Source organism: Xenopus tropicalis, chromosome 7, assembly GCF_000004195.4.
Source record: "Xenopus tropicalis strain Nigerian chromosome 7, UCB_Xtro_10.0, whole genome shotgun sequence".
Lineage (NCBI taxonomy): Eukaryota > Metazoa > Chordata > Amphibia > Anura > Pipidae > Xenopus > Xenopus tropicalis.
Genome location: NC_030683.2, coordinates 95,244,419 through 95,267,352, shown reverse-complemented (window position 1 = coordinate 95,267,352; position 22,934 = coordinate 95,244,419). Strand labels below are relative to the sequence as shown.

The 22,934-nt window shown below is 38.6% G+C and overlaps 1 protein-coding gene across 3 annotated transcripts in view; it reads left to right on the top strand.

Annotated features, from left to right (window-relative positions):
* Positions 1–6,132: 6,132 nt before the first annotated feature.
* kazn (kazrin, periplakin interacting protein) overlaps positions 6,133–22,934 on the top strand; it is a 218,017-nt gene continuing 201,215 nt past the window's right edge. For 2 of the 3 annotated variants that reach the window (XM_031904691.1, XM_031904692.1), the window contains exon 1: positions 6,135–6,267. In XM_031904691.1, the coding sequence (XP_031760551.1) occupies positions 6,232–6,267 (36 nt within the window). In that variant the 5' untranslated portion in view covers positions 6,135–6,231. Of the gene's footprint in view, positions 6,268–22,934 lie in introns of all 3 variants that reach the window. The other variant, XM_031904690.1, reaches the window with a different exon arrangement.

The window sequence follows — 22,934 nt, the reverse complement described above, 5'->3', positions numbered from 1 at the left end:
CAATTTCTTACCCATGTACACAATTAAACAGTTGCTTGAGTAACAGCAGCTTCACATATACAGATGGTTATTAAGTCCTCTCTTTAGGAGCATAAATGAACTGAAGCATTTTATAAATACAGGGGAATTTTTCCTGTTAAAGGACAACCTCACTTTTCATTTTTATTTGTAATTATCTCATAGAAACATTAGCATATAATTATTCCCACTTGCTTTGTTTTCTCTGGCATGTATCTGACTAAGCCCACAGGTTCAGTCTTACTTTAGTCTCCATTATACTTCAGTTATCTGACTACCTTCCATTGCTCTGCAATTACATTCTGCCAACAGCAGCATGTTTAGGTTTATAAACCAGGGGGGATCGTTAGGTATTGGCCAACCAACATAGTTTATTAAAGTAAAACTATACCCCAAACAATGTAGGTCTCTATAAAAATATACTGCATAAACAAGCTCATATGTAAAACCCTGCTTCATCTAAATAAACCATTTTCATAAAAATATACTTTTTTAGTAGTATGTGCTATTGGGTAATCCTAAATAGAAAATTGCCATTTTAAAGGAACAGTAACACCAAAAAATGAAAGTTTATAAAAAGAATTAATATATTATGTACTATTGCCCTGCACTGGTAAAAGTTGTGTGTTTGCTTCATAAACACTACTACAGTTAATATAAATACCCTGCTGTGTAGCCATGGGGGCTGCCATTTAAATTGAAAAAAAGAGAAAAGGCACAGGTTACTAAGCAGATAACAGATAAGCAGCAGATTCCCATTGTATTCTACACAGTTATCTGTTATCTTCTTATGTAACCTGTGCCTTTTCTCCTTTTTTCAATTTAAATGGCTGCCCCCATGGCTACACAACAGCTATTTCTATTAACTATAGTAGTCTTTCTGAAGCAAACACACAACTTTAACCAGTGCAGGGCAGCAGCACATTATATTTTAATTATGTAGGGACCCATAGGGTTAAATGGTCCCTATGGCTTTAAATCCCTACAGGTTCAGTTCCCTTAGTTGCTGGGCAGAAGGGAATGTATCTAAGTGAGTTCATTAACATGTGTGCTATTGGTTAGAAGGTACAGTGACCACATCCTGCCTGACTTTGGTATAGTGTTGGGAGAGGAGTGGCACCTTCCTGTTGTTTGCTTCCACCTTAGGGACAAGGTGGATGTGTGCTGAGAGCCCAGGGCATGGGCCCAGGCCCAGTGAAGTCGGGGAACAGGGCCCCATGAATGAGGCATTAGATAGTGGCAGGTGTAGCTCCCTTTATAGTACACTCTAGGAGTGTAAGGCAGTTAGGGCTGAGCTAGAATGAGCAGCATGAGCTCCTGCATAGGATTTGCAGTTTTTCTGGAGATAGTTCTCCCAGGCCACATTGCCTGTAGTGTAGGGATCCAAGTGAATAGGGAATCAGGATAGAGAATTCCCTGAGGGATCCACTACAGGGTGTGTCGCAGAGGTGAAGGGAGATTCCTGCCAGTCTGCCCGCAGGAGAGTGTGAGTCTGAATATACACTCGGTATATGTTGCATGTACCAATGGCCTCTGAAGCTGTATTGTGAGTAACCCTGTGGATGTTCAATAAACACTTATTCTTTTGTTAATTGCAAGAACCTCTGGCGCCCTCTGTTTTCATTTTTCTGCATAGCAGCAAGAGAGGTGTAGTTGCACAACACCCTCACCTTCCTCTTCCACTTAGCGAAGGCCCATTCTGGGTAAGAGAGTACAGTGTAACCCATGTTCTACTGGTACTAGTCCGGGAAAGCAGCTATTGAGCTGAAATAGGTGTTACAATTATTTGAAAACATTTTTATTTTTTAGTGTTACTGTTCCTTTAAGAATTAAGGGCCGCCCCCTTGGGATCATAGGATTCACAATGCACACAAACAAGCCAAGGCACACATACATGCTAGGCCACATCATCCAATGAATGGACAGAGTTCTGTCTTTTGCTTCCACACTACTTCCTGTTACAGTTAGAGCTGCATTACTTCCTGTCAGGTGATCTCAGAGGGAGCACACAGCCCATCACTAAATGGTGGCTCAAGGGAAAGGATGTAAAAGGGTAATATTTACTGATATATATATATTCCAGTTTGGCAAGATTCTTTAATAGGTCACTTAACATAATATAAACTGTCCTTTGCCTAAGTATTCATTCTGGGGGTATAGTTTCCTTTAAGAAATTATTCTTAATTATACTCCTCATATACAGTAAGTATAATATTGTACGACAGTGATTAATGTGACATTGTAATGAAAGAGTTTGGAAAACTTAGACAAATACAGCAGAGGAAGGATCACATAAACTCCTAGGCTTTGCAAGTCCTCAGTTGTTTAAACTTTCATTAGTCCCATACCTGTTGTTCACAGTGAATAGCTGAGTAGCCCTAGAATAACAAGAGGCAATGTGTTTCTTCCTTTCTCAGCTAGGGAATTTGTATTCAGTCTTGTGTATACTTACAGTTAGAGGGGGATTTAGCAATGTTCGAATTTCAGTTGTTTCCACATTTCGAGTTCTTTTGCAATGAAACTGAAAAGTGCAAAAAATCCGAAAACCGAAAATGTAAAACTGCACATACTCTGTGCTGCTGTCCCTTACTGAGCTTAGGGACCCACTCACAATATACTGTATATATGGGATATAAATGTCACAACATAAGGCTAATAAGTAAATAATACAGATCATTAGTGAATGGCAGCTCTGAAACCAGTGCAGTTAGTATCAGGATTTAATAACCAGCACGGTAGCATCAGCTTATATTACAGAAAAACCTAATTTTCTGCTTAATATTTGAGATGACCCCTAAGCTCAGCTTCTCTACAGCTGCCCAGAGCCCACTGAGCATGTGAGTGTCATTGACACTTCTAGCGGATTCCAGTATGGTGACCCCCTGTAACAACTTTGAAGTACTGCATCATTACTACTATAGAGATGCTGAAACTTTAGGTTTAAACTTAAGTTTAGTATATAAAATATGGCGTTTCAAGCCATATTAATTTTTAGGGTTTAGTTCTCCTTTAGACCTGCTAATGATAGGCGGTTATGCTAATGTATTAGTCCAGCCCATTTCTGACTTCACAAGTTCTGATTCTCAACTACACTTAATGCAAAGAACCCATGAGCAGTGACCATGCATGTGTCAGTCTGCAGAGTTGTGAAGCACAGAGCTGCTTGTGAAACCGCCTGACGTACAAGTCAAGGTTGAAATTTGGGCAACCATTGCAAGTTTGGGTTGGGTGCATGTCAAACTGGTCCAACACTCCTCCAAGATTCCCTTGCAGGAAGACATGGGTATGGGTATGGTGTGGATCCTAGAATGGCTGGTTAGATTCAGGTGTGGGTTGAGGTTTCGCTTACCTGTAAATCACTAGTGGGCAGTGTATCTCTGTAACATATCCAGTCATGTTTGTCTCTAGATCAGATCCCATAATGCCAGACACTCCACCAGCCTACAACTCTATTATTAGAGTACATATACCACTGTCAGTAGCGTCTTATTTATTCTCAGTAAGTTTATTTGGAGCATACCCACAAAAAAGGATAAACAATTGTAAATGTGTTGCATATGTTCCCCAGATGGCTTCCCTTTTTATTAACAGTCTTTCTTATGTGGAGTCACCAGCAGGGAACTATGGGGTGGCAGAAGAGTCACCTGCCTAGGGCGCAAGGTTGGGGGGTTGACAGGCAGGTACCTCTTCTGCCTACCCCGTGTCCCTGCTCCTTTACCTCCCTGTGCGAATGCACAATGATGCCCCCCCCCATCAAAAAAACACATTTTATTCCAGAAATGCTTTGTGTTGGTGCCTGATTGTAAGTTTTCTGCCGTGGTGCTGATGCTAGTACATCTGTCTGAATTCCTGGCTTTCTGGTCTTGGCCGGGGCAGGAAAACCCATTACGTGAACAAGGCTCCTCCTCCTCTGCCTAATACAAGGGACCTGCAATTAGGGGCCACAAATTGTTTAGTTCTGCAAGGATTCAGCTACTCATTGAACACAATACAGAAGAATGACAGCTGAACCTCCTGTCTAGTGGTGAGCGAATCTGTCCTGTTTCACACTGAAAAAAATGTGTTTAAGTCAAAAGGTGTTTGTTTGCACAACTATTTTTATACACTCAACTTTTGTATGGGCCTGACTTTTATTTCACGCTCCAAATGCATTCAATGTTTTCTCAAGTTATTTTTTCCAAAGATTTTTTTGCTGGGGAGCCCAGAACAAAGAGAGAAAGAAGTTTAATAGCATAAAGGCGTAAGAAGAGCTACAAATGTAGTAATAAATGTAATAAATCAGTAGTAGTGATAGGGTAAGGGGAACAGGAAACAAAATGTACTTAGGGGCCCTGTTGTGTGTGCTTTTTGAAGTTGGGAGCTCTACACTGCCTAGAGACCCTCAAGTAAGCCAAATGTCACCCATAATGCAATATTCCAAATACAGTGTTATCAGACTAATAGCTTAGAAATGGAGTTCTTTAAAGTTAAGCCAATGTACTAAACATTTCCGAGCAGCAGCTCTGTCAGCAACTTACTGTATGTATTATAGTGTTGCAGCTATTTTGTAACAGATTTAAGTAAAGTTTAAGAGAAATAAGTGCAATCATGGCTGTTTCTGTAATGAGAAGTGATAACCTGGCCTTAGGCAGCACTTTATAGAGATCCATAAAACTTTTTTCAACCCTGAGAGGCAGATTTATTAGGACTCATATTTTCTGTACTGGCCGTAAGCGCTCTTCAAAAAAAAACTAATGTTTCATATTTACAAATCCTTTTCAGGGTTACTACAGATTCATAGTTACACCTAAAATTATATGTAGCAATTTAAGTTCCCATAGATTTTTTTATTTTTTTTAAGGACAAGTTGTATCAAATGTTATATTTCAGTGCTGCTGTACTCACCCAATACAAAAGAATCGCCAATATAGAGTTTTTTGTATACAGAGTCCTGATGGCACACCAGTGATGAATCCCACAAGCACACTACTGCTAAATGAAAGTTAATCCATTTTCACAAATCAGTTATTATGTCCTAGAATGGATATTAGGCAATAGGCACAAAATTGTCAAGAAGGGATTACATTGTGTTGTTTCCTCTCCAGTGGATCAGCATAGAAATGGTCACTTTTAATTCCTATTGTGTTATTTAGGCACCATGTACCATGGGACAACATATGTCCTGCTTCAATTATTGTTACTGTGAATATTTATTGATCCAAACAGAAACCCACTCCATTTCAGGCGGCATAAAGCAAATATGTCTGTACAGCATCTATAGAAAGACTGAAGGTGAAAACATTGCTGTAATCATAATGGGCCGACAAAGGGAATCTGGCCCCCAATACAATTCCATTCTTGCTGTAAAACTACAAGAGCACATCTTTTTTATTCCAACTCTTCTGTTCATTATTCATTCTATTGCTTATCTCAGAACCTTTTCCTGTTTGCTAAAATAATGAATTCAGAGCCCAATACTGAACTGATTGTTTAGAAGTTTGATTATACCCTATATTCCCAATGGTCCAATAATATGCTTTCATTTTTAGAGTCTAGTCTTTATTTAATTCTGGCAGCTTCATCTACAATTTCTGTGCCAATCTAGATCTGGATTCTGATATTTATGGAAAAGAAATTCATCTTCTACAGTCATTGAGGCTGCTAATGAAACAGCTTGGAGCATTGTATGCATTTATATGAAAAACAGCAAATGCATTTTTGCTGAAGAATATATATTACACAGTTGGTGCCCTCTCTTATTAAAGTATACAAAACGAGTTTCACTGTGATTTAAATATTACACTCCTTTTCACATTTATGGAAATATGCAACCCCCTGACCCCTGAATTATTCTTAATAATGCTTTGTTTCCCAGATGCAGACTAATTTAGGCGCATGGCAGGACCCCCATTGATTGACAGTTAATCAGATCCAGGTAGATAAGACACTGGGCAATAACAATTCATCCTTTGCTACAGCCTTGAAACATATAAGACTACTTGCACCTGGGAGCACAATTTGCTGGATATAAATATACATGTTGTATTACTATCTAATACATCAGTATTCATTAAATGTGCAGATTTACATTTTCATTTTCTTCCCTTCACAGCTGTGAAATCACTGCATACCTTGAACGACCAGATCTCGCATTTTATTGTGGCAAAGCCATCAGCACTGGAGGAGGATGAAGACACTTTTCACCCTGTTGAAAAAGAATCGCTTAAAAAGTCGATGATTATTATGAGACAACTTCTGGTTGAAGCACAGGTAACAAATAACCTGGCCTATTGCAGGGCAATCAAAATATATCAGGGTGGGGCAAAGTAACAAGTGCAAAATGCATATTTTTCTACAGTAAATGGATCCTTGGGACAGACTCCTGCATTGGGTCAGGGATTTGTGGTTTACGTGCAAAAAAGTGGGAAACCTGCAGGTTGTGGGTAGGTCAGACGTGAGTATAGATTTTGGTTGGGTGGTCTGCAGTTTGTAGGTGGGTTTGCAGGATTATTTTATTGCAAGTACTACTCCTTTACACATATTCTAAAATGTTTTTTTTCTGCCCCCGCCTGCTTCTGATCATGTCACACCCAGTCTACAGCAACAGCATTTCCTGATTAATGATGTTCAACGAGTCAAGGATCAGTTTGGGAAAAGGCAGTTTTGGGTTGTATAGCGGGTCAAAACCTGTAAAAATGAAGGTCGCAGGAGTGAGCCCGGTTTCAAAAATTAGACTCTACCCTGGAAAATGCAGTGCTTTCAGTTTTAATTGGTGTCTCAGTGGCTGAGAACAAGATTGCAAGCTCCATCAGTATGGAACCTTGGGAGAAAGGCACTGTACAGTGGAAGTCTATGCTTTCCCCATTAGATACATTTCATTTGTATTCCTTTTTGAAGGGCTGAGTCAACAACCATGGTTGATAGATATATTTGCACATTCATAGGTGTTTTAATTGGAGGGCCAGATTAATATTCAAGTATGGTGATGCGTCTAAATGTATATTTTTAGATTTTCTCAGCATGGCTCCATTATGCTTCAATGATTTGATCCAATGAATGGATGCTGATGGTGTAAAAGGTTACCTGTGCCTGCTGTTGCTGTATAGTATACTAGTCTGTGAGAGTGGAATGAATACATAGGCTGTTTTACTACATAACAACAGGTACTAAACATGGATTAATAGCCATAAATGCCACTATGACTCATATAGAAACTGATTCAAGAATTTGAACATTCACATATATAAACATTCTCATAAAGGAACAATATATTAGACGGATGTTCCTGGTGACCTCCCCTTTCTGATTTGAAGAACAGAAAGTTCCACTTGCTGCCCTAATGCAAAACTGCTGCAAGGCACAACAAAAACAACTTATTTGTGGTATCCTGAGGTTCTGAAGAACTCTGTTGCCACTCTTGTAGCTAAATGTAGCATATAAATCTCATATCTCAGAATCTGCATGAAAACATCTAAATATTTTTTAATGTTACAAAATATTTCCTGGCCTGTGAGGGGCATGTCATTGTGCTACAATTTTCTTTTAATCAAGACAAGCAATTAGTATGAGAATGGTTAAGCAGTGAGATCACACAAGAATAATAACGTGTATGGCAGGGCTGGCCTTAGGGTAAATGTTGCCCATTGTGAAATATAACAGCAGCCTACCCTAACAATTCGAAAACAGCACATACTGGGGGACATTTATAAACACTGGGCAGTAAAAGTGGCCATACACAGGCCGATTTCATCTGACAATATCAGTCCTTTAGATCAATTCGGCAGCTTATCTGCCCACGTATGGGCACCACCGACAGGCTTCCCCGCCCGACATCTGGTCTGAAATTGGGCAGACCTCAATCGGACAGGTTTGATTTTTCAGTTGGATCGGAGACCACATCGTTCATCGGTTTGGCCCCAAACTGATGGTGCCACCGCATTCATTAAATCGTTTGACACAATATCCCCAACCCTATTGTGGTCATATTGGGAGAAGATCCAACCTTAGCAACCTTGCCAAATGAGTGGATCTTATAGTGTATGGCCATCTTTACTCAGATGCAAATTTGGTCAGTGTTTATAAATGAGCCCCATTAAGTCTAAAACATAGCATCTTCCCTAGCTCAAATGCCAATACTCAGTAATACCTGGTTGACCTTCGAGTAAGTGCTGAGTAGTATAGGAATACTGTATGTACAGAATGAAAATGGTGGCCATTTGAGGCCACACAGTCACCTTGTCAATCTGTATGGTCTCACGGGGTAGGCAACCCAAACACAAGCCCTGTGTTCTGTGTGGGGGGGGGGGGGGTTCTGTGAGATTTTTTATTATCATGTATTAAACATCTTTATAAAGATGAGCCCCAGCACAACCCAATTCAATTGATGCACATATAAGTGGAAAAATGGATGGCTAGAATTTTTTTGTTACAAAGGACTGAACCCATGCAATAAGCAGATATTTGGCTGTTCTAAAGCTATATATACTTAAACTATAATTTCAACCTCCAGTTACCATAACCACCTGGCTAAGAATCCTTGGAGTTTACAATAGATAGGAGGTTCCAAGTCTCATAGCTTTGTTACTTTTCATTGTCGCATATAATTATTTATTACTCTTGTGATCTTTATTCTCTCACTTGTTTCTAAATTCCAATATTCTGGACATTCAGTTCTATGCCTCTTTCCTTCTGCTCATCTTAATTTTTTTGTTTATCAAAGAGCTGCAGAGCCATGATTATGTATATTTAGTCTCTGAAGTCGCCATGGTACAGAGCCCGGTACATAATTGTCTGCCTGAGACAAGATCCAAGGATTCAGTTGCTATACCTACAAAAAGAAATGGAAATTGCAGATTTATGAATTGCTTATCAGCCTTTGCCCACACTTCCACAGGGGGACGAATCACTTTGCTTTTTTGCCACTTCATCAGCAAGTGGGTTAATTTACATCTCTTGTTAACTTAAAAAATGCTAACGCTGTAAATTGGCCTCTGGTAGGTAAATACTGTAAATGGAAAAATTCATTATGGGCAAACAAAAGGGATTGAGGCTACAATAACAATACCATAATATCAGATTAAATGAGAAATAAGCAGTAAAATGCCAAAGACAAGATAACTATACAGAACTGTTTCTTCCATACAAATCATAGGAGAGCATTTATGTGTTGCTGCACTTCCCTGTGCTTTTAGAGACAGTTATAAATCAAAATCCCGTCTGCTATATCTATGCTTAACATCTGGTGCCCCATGGGATTTAAAGAGCTCAAAATATAATGGCTCATAAACATGCTATACATATTATAAAGAAAACAGACCCTATCAGGTAGTTCTACACTTCTATAACTTTCCCTGAACCAATCACTAAGTTAGCAGTACCTATAGCAGTGCATACAGATACTATAAGTGGTAACTGCAGATACTATGAGTCATTTTAGTTACCAAATCCCCTGCCAAAAGACACAGCCCATCTACACCCTATGGCAGATGGTAAGTACCAGGCCCCTATGACTTCTGTTCCTGAGAGCATTCCCAAACTGTCATGTCTGGATAGTTATGGGTAGGGGGGATACCTATGAGCATCTCTCAGCCTACCCCTCATGATACCCCTGTTGAACTGACCTCTGTATTCATCAGGAAGGGATAAGTCAATGCAACCTGGAGCACAAAGACACGTGCGTGTGGATGCTTAGTATGGGGCAGGGAGCAATGTGTGAAAGAATTATGCAACCTGCCATACATTTAGTAAATTGTTCCTATATTCTCTGCAAACATCTTTTTTTATTTATTATTACAACATTTTTTATGAGGAAGATTCAACATTGCTTTTCTTAGCCATAGTCAGAAATATCTATAGTATTGCAAGGGCACTGGAGCCTAAACGATTTAGGTAGTCCACTGGGCACATACTTAAAGAAGGTAGAAAGCCAGTGTATTATATAAGTGAGCCTTCTAGGTCTTGCTCCAGATAAAATGTTCTGCACATGCTTTCGCTGAACCCTACCATCTTGTGCATGTAGATAAATATGGTTGATACACCCTATAAATATGTCTGCTATAAATGCACCTTATAAATATGTCTGCATTTTGAACACCTCTGAGATTATGTCAAAATAGCAGGAGTAAAACTGTCCCTATCCACCTACCATGGTGAGTTACATAAAATTCGCTGCCTGTTTACAGACACAGTCAAAATCTCACATGTGCCATAGGCCTTATACTATGTATACTGTGTATGAAAGGGAACATTTATAGAAGACATCCTACAAATGATGAATGATGTAAGCTCTTTTGGGCAGGGCTCTCTTCACCTCTTGTATCGGTTATTGATTGCTTTATATGTTACTCTGTATGTCCAATGTATGAAACCCACTTATTGTAATATGTTGGCACTTTATAAATAAATGTTAATAACAATAAAATGTAATGATGCACAGAGTTGCTCATCATAAGACAGGATCTGTCTGGTCTAAATAAGGAGAACCATGAGTTTTGTAGCCCTTTCCAAGTGACATGCAAGGATCTTACTCTCCTCTCTGCACAGCAGTCAGGCTCAGTGCTATCAACGAGCAGCAGATTTAATTTCTGTAAGCCTCATTAAGGGCTTTCATTAAGTTATTGATAAAATAATAATTTGCTATCTCACTGATTTAACAAGCCACAATCAAAACAGCAGCTGCAATAATTGGGAATAAGAAGTAGGGAATAAGAAGAGACAGCATGTATTTAAAAATCATAATGTCAAGTGGATTATTACCCTTTTAGAGAAACTCTTATCTGACATAGAAAGTCACAAACCTGCTATAGGCCTAATGCACAAAGGCAACTTCTGTCTGACTGCAGTTGAACCAAGTGCCCTGTGGGAAACTGAAGGAGACTGTCTGCATTGCACCAGCAGCCACCTGCTGAATTCAATGCAATTTTTAATTGTGTGTTAGTGATCCAAATTCAGCCAGGCATGCACAAAAAGAGTAAGGAAAAAATGTATATGTATAGATGTGGTTAAATTGAACCATGAACCCTGGAGCTACTGCCACCTCCGGACCAGGAGGTAGCTCCAGGGTTCCTACAGTGCCCTGCGTCAATAAGAACAGCACACAGCACGCTGAATAAATAGGTTGCTCACATCACTCACACACCAAACAGCAGAAAAGTCACCAGACAGACTTAGAAAATATTCAGCACAAAAGGGCATGCGCAGCTGCATCCATTTTGTCAACGCAACTGCAATTGGCACAGTGTAATTGCGTCAAGAAAATCACCAGTTTGCATCCACAATGATGCTGGTATTCTGGGAAAAACAGTGTATTGTGGGGAAAAAAAAACATTATTGTGCTTGAAATCGCACTTTGCAAATTTGTGCCAGATTTCCATTAGACACATATGCAATTGCTGGCTATACAGTATATCAAAAGTCTATGGAAATGGATCGTAGTGGTTTATTCTGCATTAGTTTGTTTAGAGAAGTGGTTGAGTCTATTGATCTTACTATGTACCATGAACATATAATTTATGTGGTAACCTTCTTATGCATATTCTACAATGATAGAATATATTGATAGCTGAAAAGAGTCTGAAAAAGAAGGCAAATGATATATGAAAATAAATAATGAAGGTCAACTGAAGAGTTGCTTAGAATTAGTCGTTCTATAACATGCTAAAGGTGAACTACCCCTTTAAGCATTTAAGAGTGCACCAAAGTATGGATGCTACTTTGAATGCCTTATATATTGAATGCTCTATATTTTAACTAAGTGTGCTGTGGGGATCATTACTGTAAAAAGCTGTCATAACAAAAGAAGCATAAAGCATAAGGTTTATCTAACCCTGGCAGGTTTAGGGAGCAGGAAAAAGAGTTAAGCTGTTTACAATGGGGGTTGTCGTTTGCAATATTGGGAACATTACCATACATTCATTTTAACGGGAGCCCACCCTTGCAATGCAGTTAATAACATGACTTACCAATAGTTTGGAGGCAATTGGCAGGAAAGAGATAGATAACAGTATCTGAAGGCACCCAAAACATTCTATGGGCCTCCTCTAATTTTTATAGAAAGCAAATGTAGAAGTTAATAACATGACTTACCAATAGTTTGGAGGCAATTGGCAGGAAAGAGATAGATAAGAGATAGATAACAGTATCTGAAGGCACCCAAAACACTCTATGGGCCTCCTCTAATTTTTATAGAAAGCAAATGTAGAAAGTAAATGGTATAAAGCAAGCATTGGGGTTATCCTCTCATTTTACAAGTGGTAAAAATACAGTTATTTAGCCCCACTGGCCTTGTTGAATCTAGTAAACTAATGCAGAGTGAATAATATACATATTACAGTAACCTCATATACATAGGAGCTAAAAATTATTCCAAAGTCCACATTAGACAACAGTAAACACAATTCCTGTTTAAAGAGCCATTATTATTGTGTAAAGCCCATACATTAATACATGGCACAATGTCATGTGATTTTGATCCATTTTGCTTTCGATATTTGAAATATTTTCTTTTCTTTGAAATAATTTCTCTGTGTCTGTCACAGGACTGTAAGACTGTAAGTATATATACATTAATACAATGTATATCTATTCAGTTTACAGTTGTCTAATTTTGCTATCTTGGGACAAATGAATCAATTCATTCGTGGACCCCCACCTTCCCCTACAGAACTAAGAGCACGTTTATGTCCAGAGCATAGGGGAAGATATATCCCTGCCACAATTGAAGTAAAGTTTGCAGATTCTGTGGTATTTCACAAGAAAGTACATGGCTAGATTGAAATATGGATTAGTAATCCCACTCCTCGACCCATTCCAAGCAAAGAAGGAGTTAACCAGGGTGGTAAGGGAGGGTGACATTGGGTTTGCTGTCTTGGGAACCATGAAAGCAAGAGGTGCTACTATATTGCATCAACTTCCAATCAAAGGGCTGGTTCCTTCTGTGTGTGAGAGGGCTGAATATAGCCTATGTATAGCCAGTTTAAGTGGAAATTAGGAGACCCTGTTAGTGTTTTTGTCATTATCAGAAGGAGTGGGCTATCAGCAGAGACATTTCTGCCCTTTTTAATATAACTGTAACAATATATATGATGGAGTGCCCTAAAGTAAGAGATCAGAATAAAATTATCTGTAAGATAGCTATAATGGCCCTATGGGAATATCCATATTTAGCTCCAGCCTAGGAGACTTGTATGGATAAGCACAGCAGCTTTAGAAAGTACAGCAATACATTTATGTTCTCATGTGATTTAAATGAGAAACAATTTTACAGCTTTTCACTGGAATTTGAGTGCTTTCAAGCTGTGGGTTGTTTATGGCAGCCACAAACCCCTTCATTTGTCTATAATGAATTGCATGATAGTGTATTTACATAGCAGAGGCAAAGTTAAAGCATTTTTCATTTTCTTTTGTTCAGAAGGGACACAAATGAACCCGTCTGTTTCTGCTAGTGGCAAGAGAGCAAAGTGTGTTCGCCACACATGGGACACGGCTAATGCGTAATACATATGTCTTTAGTTTGCATTTCTTTTTGTAAGTGCAGCAGCTGAATGAGGGGCATCTTGTTTTAGGCAGACAGTAAAGTACCAGGCCCTGTACCATGGTGAATTTAGAGGCTAAATATACATAATCATGGCTCTGCTGCGTTTTGATAAACAGCATTCAGATGAGCACAAGGAAAGAGCAATGTGCAGAGCTGGAGTGAGCTGAATATTGGAATTTACAGAGTACTCTGAGAATAAAGGTCACAAGAATAATAAATCATCAGATTTAAAAATGCATTGAGAGTCTGTATCAGCTATCACAAAGATAGGCTCATGTCACATTCCAGCTTCCGATTTGATGAATTGCAACTCAGTGTATCAACAGAAAGTGGAAGTTGCAGTTATTAGTAGCTGAGTTTATATTGCATTTTTAATAACTCTTATAAGGGAAGATATCATTGATTTATATATATATATATATATAAGGACAGAGAGCCGCACGCACAAGGACTTAGTGATTAGTGAAAAGTCCTTGTGCGTGCGGCTCTCTGTCCTTATATTTCCTCATTTTGCCAGCACCCAAGGCATTTGAGCCTTTATAGGGTGTGCTCCACTCTTCCTTGTATATATATATATATATATATTGCAAAAAAGACCATTGTGATATCAGCCTGGCTCTGTGTATCTCGGTGTTACTGTTTAGATAATTTTTTTAGCAGACTTAAGGTAGGAGATCCAAATTACGGAAAGACCCCTTATCCAGAAAACCCCAGGTCCCAAACATTCTGGATAACGGGTCCCATACCTGTTTTTTTTCTGAATTTACATATATTATTGTGCTTCCAAGATGTTGTAGCGGTGTGCCAACTGTAGTTCTTAAATATATAAATGCATTACATTACATGTGATCAAAAACTACGGGGGCCATTTAGCACTTTTTCTCCATAATAATTAAATAATACTTTGTACAGGATGCAAGCTAAGATGGCAATAGATCCCACTGGTTTTGTCATTGTTTAATTTTTTTTAGTAGCCTTAAAGCATGTTCAAGCAAAGTCCCAAGCATTCTGCATAACAGATGATCTATTATGATGTATTTTTCCCATACGCATACCACATACGGCAGTAGAACATCTTTCTATCTATAGATATCAGAAAGGAAAGCACCTGGGGAACCTATATAATTTAATGAAGATTAACTGCAGCAACTGGGTGATTACTGAAACAAGACCTCTAGAATAAATCATATTTAGATTAATTTAAACCACTGAATATGCCTCTCTCTGCTACTCTAATTTTATTTTTAGAATGTTTAAACAACCTGCACTCCATTCTACAAGCCAGGTGTACCTACAAAGATGGAGTTTGATATGTGCTTAGATATTCTGCACTCATAGAAAATAGATAGCAGAGTCCGTATTATGTTCATTGCTTACATAACGATTATTAATAGAAGAGAAATAATGTGTGCCTATTGATTTGCTCAACTACTGAAGTGTCATACCAGTGACTTAATATATGATGAAATGAAATTCCTACCCAATGGCATTTCCTATAACACTACTAATATACACAGATAAATCAAAATCATATAGTTTTAGCCAACAAGAATCTTAGCTATTGTTGTGAAACCCAACTTTACATGAAATTCCAGTTACTTTTGTTCTGAAAAACTCACAATGAGGCAATTTCTATTCATTCCCAATCACCGGCATTCTAAATGTAACTGCAGCCTGAAGTCTTTAGCCAAGTTCTGCAGCTTCCGTTGTAAATTTTTCATTGTTTATTGTTGTCTCTCAGTAATAGCTTGTGCCTTCATATAGCTTTCCTGGCTAAATTATGCAGAATTTTTACAGTATTGGGGGTTAGAAATACTCACATGTGGTTTTTATGGGAAAAATGCTATTTGAAACCCCCTGCTAATTCATTAAAACTAATGTACAGTCAAGAGAATGAGGGAGAGAAAAATCAGTACAAAACTAGAAAGGGAAGATTGAGAACAAACTTCATGATGGTTTAAAAAACATGAAGTCACTAAATGAAATCTGATTTGCTGTTGTTGGCTCCACCCAGTTTTTCTAACCTTGGACCACAGTTATATAGCAAAAACCACTGTGCAAAGTTTGGGGACCCCGGTTTTAATAGTGTCTGAATGGCAGCAACTTAAATTTCCCCACTGAAAGTCAATGAGTGACGTCTGATTGGCGGTTGGTGGCTCTGCCCACTTTTTCTAACCTGGACCTGCAGTTACCCAGTGACTAACTCTGCAATGTTTAGGGACCCTAGGATTAATAGTTTAAGAATGGCATCAATTTAAATTTAAACCAATAAAAGTCATTAGTTGTGATTGGCGGTTGGTGGGTGTGCCCACTTTTTATAACCTTGAGTCGAAGTCACCCAGTGACAAACAGTGGCATAAATAGTGTGAGAATGACAGCATTTTAAACTTAAACCAATAAAATTCAATGGATGAAATCTGATTGGCTGTTAGTGGCCCAACCCATTTTTCCTATTTGTGAACTGCAGTCCCCCAGTGACCAACTCTACAAAGTTTGGGGACTCAGGCATAAAAATTGTGGGACTGACAGCATTTTACACTTCACCATCGAAATGTGAATGGATGTTTGTGGCTCCGTATTTGAACCACAAATACCCAGTGACTAACTTTGCAAAGTTTAACAACACTGGAATTAATATTTAAATAATGGCATCAGTTTAAATATAAACCAATGAAATTTAATGGATGGAAACAGATTGGTTGTTGGTGGCTCCACCTACTTTTCCTAACCTTTAACCTTAGTCCCCTAGTAACCAACTGTGAAAAGTTTGGAAACACTGGCATTAAACGTGTGAGAATGGCAACAGTTAAAACTTCTCCATTAAAATCAATCAGTCAATGAATGTCTGCAGCTCCACCCACTTTTTTTAAACCTTGAATTATTGTCACCCAGTGACTGAATTGTGGACCTTGCATACATAGTATAAGAATGGCAGCATTTTAAATTTCAACCAAAAAAATTTAGTAGATGAAATCTGATTGACTGATGGTGGCTCCACCCACTTTTTTAAACCTAAAACTGAAGTCCCCTAGTGACCAACTTTAAAGAATTTGGGGATCCTGGGAGAATGGGCAGGTTGAATTTCCCCACTGAAAGTCAATAGGTAAAATCTGATTGGCTGTTGGTGGCTCCACCCAATTTTTCTAAACTTGAACCGCAGTTACCTGGTGCCTAACTCTGCAAAGTTTGGGGCCCCCGGCGTCATTACTGTGAGAATGGCAGCAGGTTGGATTTCCTCCATTGAAAAGGTGAAAAATCTGAATGGCTGTTCTTAGCTCCACCCACTTTTGGGCATCCAACAAATATGATATTTTCATTCAGGCTGACCCCATGACTATGTGATTAAAGTTATGGAAGTGTAGCCTAAAAACTTTAAGACTGGCAGCAGTTTAAATTTCCCCATGGGGTCCATGGGCGAAATTTGATTGGCTGTTGTTGGTCCCTCCCACTTTGGGTCATCCAACAAATGTTGCTGTTTCATTAGGGGTGACCCCATGATTATGGGGGGTGTAGATTCAAAGCTGTAAGTGTGGCAGCAGTTTGAAGATATTCCCTGTCAAAGTCAATGGGAAAATTGTGGGGTTCGGAGCAGCACCACAAAAATACGGGGGGCGGGATCGCTTAGAAAAGCACAAGCAACCTGCTCCACTATAGGGCAAAGAAGTGTGGAGAGTTTGGGTGTTGTACCCCTAAAACTGTAGGAGGAGTAGCGTTTGGAAAATGGGGGGCGCAAAGAACAAGAAGGAGAAGAAGAAAAAGCGGAAGAATAAGATGCAGTCGAAGAATAGTATGTTGGGTTTTTCAACCCAACATAATAAGGATTTAAATTGGTTCAGATTTGGTTAAAGACAAGTTATATATTACAATTACAATTATGAATTGTCACTATATCATCATTGTTACCTTTATATAATTCCTATATAATATATAATATACATAAATGTAAAGTTATTTTTTTAGCACTTTTCTAGCGCAGTTCGTACTTTTAGTATTGCTTATACTGCACGTGTCTCTCCGGGTGATTGGCCACAGGATTAATTATTACTTTATATATCACTCCTTCTAATCTATAATTTCCTAAGAAGAAGCAACAAAATAGCTTTTGAGTCAGTGTATAAGTAATTCTCTGTAGAGAAAACAAGTTCCTGGGCTGCTCCAGTGTAAGTACTTCTCTATAATAAGCATACATTTCAAGGGATATATGAGAGGCTAGTGGCACTTTTAGCACTTATATTTGACCATAAGATGCCATGTATATCTGCAAGCCTTGGCCTCAGCATGTTCAGTCCCTCCATTACACTTTTACTCGTTCTGGTCATTCAGTAAATAAGTAAAAGATGAAAGGGAAGGACTGAACATGTTGAGACCAAGGCGTGCAGCTGCAGCCATGACAGAAAAGCCCTGAAGGAAAGCTAAGGCAGAACTCTGGATATTACAAGTAGCTTTCTTTTATCCAGAATGCTTGGTGTTCCAGATAAAGGCTTTTCTGTAATTTAAAAAAAAAATGAAATATTTGCTTCAAGTTGACTCTGTGGGAGGTGGTCTTCCACTTCAGAGCTCTAGTCAGAGCTCCCTGGGTTTCAGGATAAGCAATGCCATACTTGTACTACATTATTGAGCAATCCTTTGTTTATGCCCCCTATATGGTAGCTTTTAATTCTAATAATAAATGCAAATGTTCAAATAAATAACATACATTCTCTGTTCACCAGTAAATGTTAATGACAGGCCCAGACTGGCAATCTGTGTATTCTGGAAAATGCCAGAGGGGCTCCTGTAAGATGCCATAGACAGTCACTATTTATTGGGCTGGGGGGCTGCTTGGGCCTCTGTGTACTTAAAATGCCATTGCTATTGAAGCATATATTGTCTGTGAGAGGATTTCACATAGACATTGCTGGCAGTGTACAATGCATATGCAGCTAAACTACAATGGGTGAGAGTCTCGATTGTCTCAGCTGGACAAAATGGAAAGCAGAGGAGCAGCAGGGAAAGGTTTTCTCTTATGGGGAGGTAGTGGGTATCATTGCTGTGACAAAGTCATGTTGTGAGTGGTCCTGATGTGTCTAGGAATTAGATAGTTGTACTCAAAGTATAGTAAATATTAAAACCCAGTGGTGTGTTACACATAAATGTGTTGCTGCTACATCAAAAAGCGTAATTAAACTCTGACACCCTTAATGAGAGTGAAGAATTCTACAATGTCAGAAAATGTGTATATTCTCATCCTACAGAAGAGCTTTACCTACATTTTAGTTTAGAGTAAGCCACGCAATAAGCTCTATACAAACCTTTTTCAGCACCGATCACCCTACAGCCTCTTTACAAAAGTAACATAGTATTACTATTTGCTGCGCCACTTGCTGTCAGAATGCACCTCCTAATGAACAAACACAAGCGCCCATGAAAAGGGTTAAATTACATATTTTTAGAGCCTAGTTTTGTACTTCTACTGCAGACCTTAAAGTGTTTGAAGCTCACTATTGATCGTGTTCTCCAGAAATGCAGTTTTATTGATGATGCCAGCAAATGAAACCACATCTATATCAGCTTTTATGAACACCCTAGTGCCGGGATAATTCTGTAAAAGCTGTAATCAAATTCTTTTTGCACCCCAACCTTTCCTAACATACAGACTTTAAAATATCATTATATGAACAGTCTGTAACCTTTACAATGGGAAGAATCATAGGTCAGCAATGCCCAGGTGGACAAGCCCCACAGTAAGAAAAACACTTGTTTGAATAAAAGGGCTGAGAGAAAAGGTCACAGTCTGTTGACATCTCTCTCCCTCATGATTGAAAAGCTCAAAATAACATAGATACTACCGGCCAGCACTGCTGAAATGTATGAGCTGCTCTTCTCTACATCCCTTCTCTATGGCTGCCTATATGCTTAGGCTGTAGCAGGGAACCTTACTGTTATATAATTTAAGTAAATCCATATATACATTTTTCTTTTGGGGGGCGAGTTGCTCATCAGCAATCCCATTGTCTGGCCTGACACAGATTCTCGTTGGATATTGTTTAATTAGCAGCTCCACTGGCTTTTTACTGTCCTGTTGTGCTCTACAGATATCTGCTGTAAACAAATACAAAACAAGGTAATCAGCGTTCCAGGGAATCTTCTAATTGCTCTTCAGTCTTCAGTTGTGAATGATTGCACTGATCCTCAACATATTCCTTACTGTACAGATTTGCACAAAACATGGCCAGGGCATTTCCAGTAGCAAAAAGGGTGTTTATTTAGTGATCCTTTTTTATAACTATAACATGTGGGCATCTTGATAAAACCACCAATCTCGGCAGGTCACTCGGTTTTCACTACAGAGGTAAGCACATGACAGCCCATCTATAACACTACTTTTGCCAGAATTACATGGGTTTTTCACAGCATGTTTCTTCTCTGCATTATCAAAGTGGGATCACTGGGGATCCATTGCTGAACCAGCTGAAGGTTAGCATTAGCATCAGTTATACAATTCACTTGCACAGATATAACAGCTCTGCTGCTTTACAGAAATAACTGCAAACACAATTCAATAATTAATACCTATATTAAATAAACACCATAAAAAGCATGGAAGGCATCTGTATCTTCATCAGTCATACAGGAATGGTGCCATCTGTCTGCTTTTAGTTTCAGACATAACTACCATGATACTCCATCCCTGCTGTGTTCTTTTTTGGAAATGGATTATATGGAATCTGTGGTTTGAATTCCAATGACAGATTTAAGTTGTTTTCATTATATTAAAAGGGTTGAAAATAGGTACTGGCTGACAGTGGGTGTTGAACATTATTGCTCAACAAAACAAGATGTCAATAAAGAGCCAATAAAAAGCCTGTGTAGCTCTTAACCCTTTTGCCAGTTGCTACAATTTTCTTTCTAAACGTGTTTTTTAAAGAAGAAATTATGGGGTATCCAAACTGTGCAATTCTTGTTTTACAATGTGAATATCAGAGTTTAATGTATAAAGCAGTGGGCATATATTGCTCTTGTGATGTCACAAATAGATAAGTACAACCTCCCTCAGTCATCAGTATGGTAGTCAGATCAAATGTGTAACTCTAAAGGTGGCATATACGCTAAGATCCGTTCGCTTGGCGAGGTCTTCTCTCTTCTTCCAACAAGCTGATGTGGCCCCTGATCTGACTGATTTTTAAATGATTTCCAGCCAGATGTCTGTCGGGCAGGCCCGTCATTAGTGCTCATACACGGGCCGATAAGCTGCCGAATAGGTCTAAGGGACCAATATCTGCAACTAGAATCGGCCCATGTATGGCCACCTTTAGACCAAAGACTGGATCATGTTGGAGGATTGGTGCAGTGCATCAGCCACTAACTGTATGTATGTCCCTATGTGGTTCTTAGCCAATTAGATTTTGATCAAGAGAGGGTATTGGTTTTGTCCTATTCATTAAGAGGTCAACTGTTTGTTCAAGAGAAGCCACACTGGAACCCAATACCTGCTAATGCTTGGTCACCATAAACCTGCTACTTCAGAGATTTTTTTGTTGTTGTTCTTTATATTTAACTTTAGGTCTGACTGAGCTTAAAGTCAAATCTATAATTATAAACAGAAAAGATATTATAAGTGTATTATCTGTACTACCAAGCACTGTTTCATTCTTAAACTTCTGATTTCTCTGTTTAAAATAATAATGTCTAATCATCTTTAGATATTTCTTCTATGCACACATATTACATTATTGCTATATTTACAGGCTTGAATTTAATAGCTATACATACACGTGATTAAGTATTTTATATTCTAAGCAATGCTCTTATTAATTAGGTATGATGCCAAGGAAACGCATTTCTGTTTGTTAGTGTGCAGCTAATAAGAAGACATAAGGAAAGTGCATTGCGTGACTTCAGGCAGCTGGGAGGCCAAGAAGGCTGGCATTAACATAAGGAGTTTTCTAAAAGATATTGCAGCTAATAGTAAACAATAGGCTTTGGATATATAACAATATATGTAGTGTCAAATTTAGTAAGATAGAAGCAAATCATTTTTACATATTTAGTAAATTTATCATAAACTGGATAAGAGATTAGTTCACTTCCCTTCATCATTCTACCCCAGTTCAGAACTACTTAGAACAGACGGCAATGTAATTCTATAGCAGAAGTCCCTAACCAATGTAAAAAGTTTTGGGGAACAACACAAGCATGAAAACCTTTCCTAGGGGTGACAAATAAGGGCTGTGATTGGCTATTTGGTAGCCCATATGTGGACTGGCAATACACTTGGTTTTTATGCAACCAAAATTTGCCTCCAAGCCAAGAATTCTAAAATAAGCACCTGCTTTATGACCACTGGGAGTAACATCCAAGGGGTTGGGAAACAATATGTTGCTGGTTGGGGATCACTGATCTATAGTATCAGAGAAGGTTTTTATCTAGACTAGCCTACCCCTTCCGATACTTATGTCTGGAATTCCCTACAGACCTCACTTGCCTGCCTGGGATATACCCTAAAACAGTTTGACTAATGCAGTAGCAACTTAGGCCATGTGACCAATCTGGTTGGTTTTCAGTATATTTCCAAACAATTGCTAAATATTTCACAAGGTACCAACATTTTATAGAATTTTAAAGTTTGCCAAACATTTATCTCTAATCACAATGTAGAGCTGTGACTTGCCTAGAGTGTTTCTCGTGATTTCTGCTCTCTCTGATGGCTAGGGCATTGTCTGAGTACAATGTTAGGTTCTCCTTACTTTTATGATATGCCTGTTGTAGAGGTTATAAGCTTCTCAACCTCATTTACAGCAGTGTGTTCAAGTCTAATGTGGAGGCTCTAGAAGTGAATAGCAGAACTGGTAAAATCATTTAAAACAACACAATTTTTTAAAACCTTAGCCATTTACCAAACTTGTAGAAGATTATCTTTTTTGTACACATAGCTCTAGATGGCTGGATACCTGCCTATATTGTTACATGCTTCTAAACACTCTGCAGCCCCCAATCCATCATTAGGTTATGTAAATATGTACATTTTCACTCTGTGCCAAATGTCCAACAATTTAACCCCTTTGTAATATGCCACTGTTTTAGCCATATGAATTTCTCTTTTAGGATTAACTACACGTTGCTGTGTGTTTCTTTATGCTGATAGTGATGACCAAAAATGTGTTTAATAAACATAATACCTTGTTATTATTATCATATTTTACAGGGAATTATGGATTATGAGCACTTAGGGGCGCACTCTTTAGTGGGCTCATTTACAAGTGAAAGTGTAAGAGGACTAAGGGGCACAAGAGCGCATTTAATAGAACATATGCCACCAGGGTTGTTGCTCGCTGCATATAGTAACATATTGAAAATCTGGTGCTCCATGCAGAGAGCAGTGTTAGGAGATGCAGCAGCCCTGTCCATCAGGGCCATTTTAATA